The sequence below is a fragment of the Berghia stephanieae genome, chromosome 7 (genome assembly GCF_034508935.2).
Source record: "Berghia stephanieae isolate SIO BIC M18660-M18661 chromosome 7, UCSD_Bste_1.3, whole genome shotgun sequence".
Classification (NCBI taxonomy): Eukaryota; Metazoa; Mollusca; class Gastropoda; order Nudibranchia; family Aeolidiidae; genus Berghia; species Berghia stephanieae.
This window is the reverse complement of record NC_088366.1, coordinates 58,153,423-58,163,422: the sequence shown is the minus strand read 5'-3', so window position 1 is coordinate 58,163,422 and position 10,000 is coordinate 58,153,423. Positions and strand designations below refer to the sequence as shown.

Here is a 10,000-nt window from a genome sequence, read left to right as displayed (position 1 = left end):
CTATTGTCGGTGGTCGTATCGCCTTGTTGTTGTTGTTGTTGTTGTTGTTGTTGTTGTTATTGTTGTTATTGTTAGGGGTGGCGGTGTTCTTATTTTCAATATTATTGTAGTTGCTGTTGTTGTTATTTGTTGGTGGTGGTGGTGGTGGTGGGGTGTTGTTGGTGTTGTTATATTTAATATTGTTGTGTTGTTTTATTATTTTTCTTTTATATTATTGCTGTTGATGTGTTATTATTCATACAAAATCATTCGGGCGCTATATTCGGTTGTTGTTGTTGTTGTTGTTGTTGTTGTTGTTGTTGTTGTTGTTGTTGTTGATATATTTGATATTGTTGTTGTTGTTGTTTATTATTTTTATTTGATATTATTGTTGTTGATGTGTTATTATTCATACAAAATCATTCGAGCCCTTTATTCCCATCTCCTCTTTAACTCTCTCCTTACCAGCCATTTTCAGGATTTTCCCCAAAACTTCACACCCAACTAACACAAAAATATATTTTTTATCACTCAAACACAAAGCAGTAAATTCTGGCGATAACTAATTTATTTACCAAAAAATGTTCTACAACACACGGTTCATTTTCTTTAAATTTTATGACGTACAAGAGAAATTTGAATAAGAAAAATGTAGGTTGTATCGTAACGAATGTGACGATTTTCCTATAGTTGGTAAGGAGAGGGTTAATGTGACGTTTTGTTTTGTTGTTTTTTTTTTGTTTTTTTTTTTCAGAATACGCCAGTACTGTAGTATACTCCAAATATTGACCTCAATACCAATTTCCCATCAAATTCTACTCTGTACATATGCGGCCTGTGTAGTTTCTAAAAAGGTCAAATTCCTGTTCACACCTCGGTTTGGCTTACTATGTATGAATCCGTGTCTGAAATTCCCATTGAAATCATGCCTGAGTCATCATCGGTGTCCAAATTCCATCAAATCAAAAAACCATACAAATTTATTCCTTACTTTTTTTGCTAACAATAATATTTACATGATATATATTGTTTAACCCTTTCACTGCGAACCTCTGGCGTTTGATGAGTTTTACTTTATTTTTTAAATTTGTTTTGTTTGTTTGTTTGTTTGTTTGTTGTTTTTAAAAAAGATTTTGTTGTTTTTTCTCTTGTTTTTTTTTTTATTTTATTTTTTTTTTTTTTTTTTTTTTTTTTTTTTTTTTTTTTTTTTTTTTTTTTTTGGGGGGGGGGGGGGGGTGTTGGAGTTTTTTTTTCTTCCTCACGGCAGCATTCCATGAAGGAATATAGATCATCCATCAAACAAAAGTTTGATGTCCAAAGTATGCATATTGGGGGTTAATAATCCTGCCCAAAACCATATCGTAAATAACACCCCCCCCCTCCCCAATGCATTTAAAATCAAAATGACAGGAAATATGAACTATGAGGGTTTTTTCTTAAACGGAAGTAGACGTCTAATTGTCTCTATTCTCCACCATAACGGATGGAAATTTATCAAGTTTCATATTTTGAGGCGGTAAATTCAATTTCCAAGACTTACTTCATCTCGACATATCACCGACAGAGTGGGTCACAAATTATCCTAAGATTTTCTGACGGGTCAAGCAAGGGCCATGAGTCATCTCATTCGGTCAACATTATCAAAATAAAATGAAAAATAAAAAATATGCCCAAAAATGAAAATGATGCGTTTCATCCGAAAAAAGCAGCTCTATTTATTGTAGAATGTTTTGTTTTTGTTTTTTATCTGTTCACGAAGTATTTACCTTAACAGCTATAAATAGCATCAAGTGACCATGACCTCACGTGACAAGCAGATCAACCGATCTACCCATTAAATTTAATGGTCTAAACGGCCAATAAAACAGACAATGGCGTTTTCTCCCCTTACAAACTAACAAAATCTCCATCCAATAAAACATGAAATTGTTTACCACAATACAAAACCATTTGGCTACACGACCTGCTCGTTTTAACATAAGCCTCTTGATAGTTTGAAGATGACGTCACTCAGGTCTCTGTAATTGTTTTTTGCCATCCGCGTTTATCAGTAATGCTCACTGAACTGTATTAACCTGACTATAAACGTTCATGGATACACATAGTTTTGTGTGTTGGTCCGTTATACTTCCGGATGGCAATGTTATGAGCTTCTTAACCAAGCGCATACTATCTATACTGACTTTTTAACTCTCTCCTTACCAGACATTTTCTAGAATTTTCCCCCAAAACTTCACACCCAACTAATACAAAAAATATACTTTTCATCACTCAAACACAATACCAGTAAGTTCTTGCGATAAATAATTTCTTTAGAAAAACATGCTCTACAACAAACTGTTCATTTTCTTTAAATTTTATGATGTACAAAAGAAATTTGAAAAATAAAAATGTTGGTTGTATCGTAAAGAATGTGACGATTTTCCTGAAGTTGGTAAGGAGAGGGTTAACTTTTTCAAGGACTCAACTATGCGCCGGCCGAGTGAGGCTCGAACTCAGGACCTTCCGATCCGAAAGCGAGTGTGAATGCGTGTTTGTGTGTGTGTGTGTGTGTGTGTGTGTGTGTGCGGGCGTGTGTGTGTTTGTGTAAATATATATATATATATATTGAATGTCAAGAACTCTCATACAGAGAAGACAGATCTACAATAGCTCCGAATAGACTAGTACCTACTCCTATTTCTATTGTCGCCTTTTGACGATCGATAGCTCGACTAGGTCAGTCTGAATTTTTCATCATGTCTTGTTTTAGACTAAGGCTAAGATCTAACTAAACTCTTCAACGGTCGTAACGTCACTTCCTTCCTAATGACGCATGGTAACTTAGTAACACTGGCTCTAAACTATCGGAACAATGGCGGACGCCCGTGTGAAATATTTCTCCGGCGAGCATAAAAGCGTATCCAGAGGGGGAAAAAAACCCATAAATTTGATCATGTTTTGACTTTTACACATTCTGATCACAAGGCATATGAAAAGTTCTAGCCAGCATGAAGAATAAAAAGTAATGATTTTCTTTGTTTAGAACCAAGATGGCCGCCGGGCGGCGTGACATCAGACTAATGAATCCAATTACTTAAACTTGGTGAAGAAGTAGCACACGCCGTTTCCACTATTATTAATTTTATTTCATTCCAGCCACCCCAGAGATGGGGGTCCCGATAGCTCAGTTGGTAGAGCACTCGCTTCACACGCAAAAGGACCGACCGAGATCGATCTCGGGGCCTGTCCAGATTTTTTTCTAACCCCTCGGTCCACCCAGCAGTGTTTGGGTTTGTTAGATCTGACGATGGCTGACAAACTAAGGAGCAGGCGGCACTGGTGTAACACAAAGATCTGAGAAAGTGTGTGTTTGTGTGTGTGCGTTTGCGTGTGTTTGCGTTTGTGTGTTTGTGTGTGTGTGTGTTAAAACATCAAAAAAATCTGCCTGCTTCGACTGACCATCACAAAAAAAATCTGCCTGCTCTAACTGACCATCACAAAAATCTGCCTGCATAACTGGCCATCACAAAAATTCTGCCTGTTTTAACTGACCATCCCAAAAAAATCTACCTGCTTTAACTGACCATGACAAAAAATCGGCCTGCTTCGACTGACCATCACAAAAAATCTGCCTGCTTTAACTGACCATCACAAAAAATCTTCCTGCTTTAACTGACCATCAAAAAAATTCTGCCTGCTTTAACTGACCATCATAAAAAATCTGCCTGCTTTAACTGACCATCACAAAAGAAAATCTGCGTGCTTTGACTGACCATCACAAAAAATCTGCCTGCTTTGACTGACCATCACAAAAAATCTGCCTGCTTTAACTGACCATCACAAAAGAAAATCTGCGTGCTTTGACTGACCATCCCAAAAAATCTGCTTGCTTTGACTGACCATCACAAAAAATCCGCCTGCTTTAACTGACCATCACAAAAAATCTGCCTGTTTTAGCTGACCACCACAAAAAAATCTGCCTGCTTTAACTGACCATCCCAAAAAAATTCAGCCTGCTTTAACTGACCACCCCAAAAAATGTACCTGCTTTAACTGACCATCACAAAAAATCTACCTGCTTTGACTGTCCAGTAACAATGCACCATGCAAAAATATATTTCACATCTTTGTTATTGATACCGATAGATAAAAGAATAACTAAAAGTCTGAAAAAAAAAACAGGAAGAAAAAGAAAAGATGAAAAAAAAAGGGAAAAAACACACACACAAAAAAAAAAAACAGAAATAAAATAAAATAATCCCCCGTAGAGAATAGACTAAATGATTTGAGGGGGGCGAGGGGGGGGGGTGATCGTCTAGACACGATAATATCATAGCTTAATGGAATTTTCACACCCGATGGCAGATGATGTCTGGAAGAAATAAATTCCTTAATAATTCCCAACTGTCCTACCATAACAAAACAACTTTTTCATTATTTTTTTAAAAGAAAGACAAATTTTTACCTCTATATATCAATAAATAGAATTAAATGACCGAAAAAAATATTAAATCGGAGAATTAATACGAAGTCTCAGGTCTAAGACATGACGTCATTTTAAGTATCATTTTAACTTAACAATAAATATATAGTAAAGCTCTATAATTTTTTTTTTTTCGTATTATACAACAGTATAGTTCTTGCATAACATCTAGAAGGGATTTCGAAAGACAGAGAGAACGACAGACAGACAGCCAGAAGGCTGGTGACAAACACGAGACAAATTATAAATAATTGACCAAAATGTGTGTTTGTCAATAAGGAGGCAGCAATAGGATTCAATAGTCGTAACGTCACTTCCTTCCTAATGACGCATGGTAACTTAGCAACACTGGCTCTAAACTATCGGAACAATGGCGGACGCCCGTATGAAATATTTCTCCGGCGAGAATAAAAGCGTATCCAGAGGGGAAAAAACATAAATTTGATCATGTTTTGACTTTTACACATTACGGTCACAAGACATATGAAAAGTTCTAGCCAGCTTGAAGAATAAAAAGTAATTATTTTCTTTATTTAGAACCAAGATGGCCGCCGTTGCCGGGCTGCGTGACATCAGACTACTGAATCCAATTTGCCTCATGTTTAGTTGTCTTTCTTTTTCGGTTTTAAAATTTACAGTTAACACGGAGATCACGAATGATCGGGGTTGTTCGACGTGTGATTATATTCAGGTCTTTTGACCCAATTTGATATGGGCTCACTCACTGCTTCGCGAAGTCCCAGGTTTGAGAGTTTTTGCAAGATTAGGGTCATTTAAATCAATCGATATATTTGAAGGACGAGTTTTCTGGCCAAATTTTAAAATATGGGTTTTTCCAGAGTACGACAGATTTATATAGATAGTATGCGCTTGGCTAAGAAGTTCATAACATTGCCATCCGGAAGTATAACGGACCAACACACAAAATTATGTGTATCCATGAACGTTTATAGTCTGGTTCATACAGTTTAGTGAGAAGTACTATAAACGTGGATGGCAAAAAAAAAAAACAATAACAAAGACCTGATTTACGTCATCTTCGAACTATCCATACTGTGTTGCAGCTGTTTCTCGTCCTCCTACGCAAGAAGCAGAAAGGTGAAAAGAATTGTGTTATGTCCTTTATGACCCGACTCGAATAAGGAAAAGGAAAAGGAAAAGCTATGCCCAGACGAGCTGAAGATTTTAATAATAATCTAAAAATACAGACTAGATAGATGACCAACTTACCACCGGATGTCGATCGAGGGCTTCTGTGATTATTATTATTATATCCAGAGGGAGACTTGCTACGTCCTCGATTGTGATTGGTCGGCGTCGTTTTTGTTTGTGTCCGTTGGTATGGAGACGAGGACTCCACGTGACTTTTACTGCGTTGGTACGAATGGTGGCTATTGGTATTATAAGAACGATGTTGTTGATGTTGTTGTTGTTGTTGTTGTTGTTGTTGTTTTAAATTATGTTGCTGTTGTTGCGGACGTTTTTTATTCTTGTCACCATGCCATGTGGCGTAGGGGTCCACAGGACAGTTGACATTGTTATGTGATGACGTAGGCGATGGTATTGATGAAGATGTTGATGAGATCGTTGTCGGGGTAGTCACAGTTGTAGCGGTTGTTGACGAAGGGAGAGTTGATGAAGATGATGATGTTGATGATGATGATAATTGTAACGACAATGACGATACTGGTTGGGTTGATGCTGGAGTTGAAGATGTACGTTGAGTCCGGGATTTTTTCGAACTTCCGGAAGAAGAAAAATCAACGCATGATCTACATCGGATATTTAACGAAGGAGATTGTTGATGTTGATGTTGTTGATGGTGATGATTATGTTGATGCTGTTGTTGCAGGTGCTGAAGTTGTTCTTGATGATTTTGTTCGAGAATACAATCGTGGTTTAACAACTGCTGTTCCAAACATTCTACAACCACATCAGGCTCTTCCTCGAATCCCACTTTAGCATTGTTTTGAGATTCGACCACAGCAACATCTACATCCACGGGCAAAGCGAGGCTCTCCGGCCTGGACAGCGATTGCGGGGTCGATGGACAGCTGTAGAACGACAAATCATCTCGGAGAGTTAAAGAAGCCGCGCCTAGGTAAGACCCGGCAGGAGACGAAAATTGTTGCTGGTCGTCGTCGTCATCATCATCATCATCATCATTATTATCATCATCATCATCATCGTCGTCGTCGTCGTCTTCATTGCCATCGATGACGTCATCATTTTTTGCACGATCGTTCTTATCACGACCGTGATCAATGACGTCATCCGTACACGTTTCATCCTGGGTACAATCCGAAAGAATAATAACACCATTCTGTCTCGTGGATTTACTATTATTATCATTATATATACTACTCTCACAACCACCACTACCACCACCACCACCGACTCCCAAAGTACTTAAATTGATGCAAGAGTTAGTCTGAAGACCTATCGGTAACCCGATCCCGATGACTTCAGAATTACTCCTGCCTCGCATCGCAGGGTGCCTCCGACCTGCGTGCTTCGAATGTCTTAAACTATAATGAGGAAAACTTTTATTACACATGCCATTATCCTCGTCCAAATCTTCCAGAAAGCTGGAATTCAGATAGTACCTAGGATCCTGTTGTGAAATATCCTCCCACTTTAGATGTCTCACCGTATACTCCGACGCGACGAGACACTGGCGTAGCACGAACGACAGCTCGTTATCGGGGGCGTCTTGGAGCTTCTTTGCCCAATCCATTGTCAGGATTTGTCTGAAACTACTTGGATTCACTTTACATTCGATGACGGAACCATCTGAAGCCAGGTTGCATAGTACGATTTCAGGCTTTAACCCACGTTTCTGTTGTTGCTGTTGCTTGTCGATGCTGCAGGTGCCTGGAGTAGTAGTAGTAGTAGTCACGCATGCACAAAGACAAAAGTCCCCGGCGTCTCTGAGGTACTGACAATTTCGCCTGGACAAGTGGACGATGACTGAGTCGGAGATGGACAAGGGCCATGTACAGTTGGGTTTGTCAGACCAGGTGGACTGGAGAAATAAAGAGAAGAAAAAAATAAAGATGAAATGAAGCATGAGCGTATTTAATTTATTAAATGTGGTCTTGTGGTATGACACTCGGAAGGTCATGGGTTCGAGCCTCGCTCGGCGCATAGTTGAGTCCTTGGAGAAGGCTCTTTACTCACATGCTCTCACCGTACTCAGGTGTAAAATGAGTACCTGACCGTTAACAGCTCCGTCTCTGTCCGAAAAAAATTGTAATATCGCCTAACAGGCGTCATGTCCCGTCCTAAATGTTAAGAGTTGTTGTTGGCCAGGGACCCCTTGTAAAGCGCTTTGAGCACTTTTAGTGGATATTGCCCTATATAAAAGCTCAATTTTTTTTTAATTTATAAGGAAGGTTTAGTCCTTTAGACCCATTAGGCCTATGGAGCCAGAGAGTTGATTATCCCGCTTTCTAAAGCGTGAAAGGAACAGTAGTACTTACTTGTTACCCTTTTGATAGGGCGCTAGTCTGTCGCAAAGTATATTCCGCCAGAACTAGTAGACCCGGGTACTCAATCACTGCTGGGTGGACAGGAGGGAGGGGGGGGGGGATAAGAAGAAAATCTAAACTTTATCCGGGATCGATCACGAGTCTCTTTGGGTGTGAAGCGAGCGCTCTGCATAGTATTGAACTATCGGAATCCATTTGTTGTAATGGAAATCTCAAAAAAAAAAAAAAAAAAAAAAAAGCAAAATATCGTCCATTACAACAATGTAAACTAATCCCATAAGAATGTCCGGTTGTCAGACCTGCATATATGTAAACGTCTAGAAATTTACAAGGAATTATAAAAATGTAAAATGATTTTGTTTTCTTTTTTTTTTAAAAAAAGAACAATGAAGCATTTGAAGCCATGGTAAATTTGAACTTTTCCACTTTGACCTCTTAACGAAGGGCGAGTGAAAAAGTCAAGAGTATGTTCTAACCATCCAGCGTAATTGGACAAAAAAGCCATTGTGGTAGGCAGAACAATTTAATCAATTTCTCACATGTTCACGTCCGCAAAACAAACCAATCCCATCCCTCCTACCCCCCCCCCTCTCTCTCTCTCTCTCTCTCTCTCTCTCTCTCTCTCTCTCTCTCTCTCTCCTTTCTTTCGTCAGTTCTATCCCTCTCTTCCCCCTCCCCCTCTCTATTTCTTTCTCTCTCTCTCTCTCTCTCTCTCTCTCTCTCCATCTCTCTCTCCCTCTCTCCATCTCTCTCTCCCTCTCTCTCTCTCTCTCTCTCTCTCTCTCTCTCTCTCGTAATCTCTGTGTATCTCTCTCTTTCTCTTCCCCCCCTCTCTCTCTCACACACACACACTCTTTCTCTCTTTCTTTCTTTCTCTTTCTCCCTCCCTTTCTCTCTCTCTCTCTCTCTCGAAGATCTCTGTGTATCTCTCTCTCTTTTTCCTCTCCCTCCCCCCTCTCTCTCTCTCTCTCTCGATCTCTGTGTATCTCTCTCTCTCTCTCTTTCTCCTCTCCCTCCCTCTCTCTCCCTCCCTCTCTCTCTCTCTCTCTCTTTCTCTCTCTCTCTCTCTCTCTCTCTCTCTCTCTTCCATCCTCGATAAAAGATATCCTCCACCAACCCCATGAATCCAACTCAAGCACCCATAATTCAAATGCCCCCCCCCCCCCCCAAATCCTCTAGCTATGAGTTTTAACTCTCTGTTCAAACAGCTCTTTGTCTTAGTCGCCAGTACGCTGTTTGTTTTGGATTGATTCCCTGGCCGAATTCATTTCACGGGTAGATTATCCTTCAAGCACAATAATTTTAATACACAGAAGAAAAAAAATCCATTTTCAAAAAGCTATTTCTTTCACTTCAATAATTTTAAAACTTAATATTTCTACGATTTCGTGTAGTTCAAATTGGACAAGGAAAAATGACATAAAGATTTGTAAAAGGTCCACTTATTAACTTCAAGTACTACCAAGTCTGTGCCAGACATCGGTGATCATGGTACGCCATTCATCACTCTGATCAGATAACCTCAAAAAACTAATATCAATCTTCTCTTTCTTTGTCACCCATCTGTTCAAACTATTCCAATATGTTTTTCTTGGTCTACCACATTACTCTTTTTACCTTCTATCTTTCCTGTGAGAGCAAGATGTTCAATACATTTATGTCGATTTAGGTGTCCTAAAATTTGCATTTGTCTTTTTCTTATTGTACGAATTAATAACCTTTTAGATTTGTCTGGCACCTTTCATACACACGAGTTCAGTTCTCAGTGATTCGGTCTTTTAACTCGGTCTTTTAGATCTGGCAGAAAGTACTTTGAGATAGACTAAGCGTCCTAGCCAAAGGATTGAAAGCAATTGCTAGTGTTTGTTTCACGTTACAGAAACGGGGATAAACTCCAGCTCCATGGGCCTAGGACTAGTTAAGCGTCCGGCCGTAGAGATGGTGGTCTTGTTAATGGGATCTTGGCGAGCCCCGAAGATTGTTTGGTTTTGGAATTTCATATTCTATCTAGTCCAGTCTGTTTAGTCATTATCTCGTTTTTCCTGCTGTGGGATTTTCTAGGCAT

At 39.2% G+C, this 10,000-nt stretch overlaps 1 protein-coding gene across 1 annotated transcript in view; it reads right to left on the bottom strand.

Moving 5' to 3' along the window:
- The window catches only part of LOC144977565 (uncharacterized), a 422,942-nt gene that overhangs the window by 265,505 nt on the left and 147,437 nt on the right, over window positions 1-10,000 (bottom strand). The window contains 1 exon segment of the mRNA XM_078922917.1: window positions 5,675-7,469. Within this exon segment, the coding sequence (XP_078779043.1) occupies window positions 5,675-7,469 (1,795 nt within the window).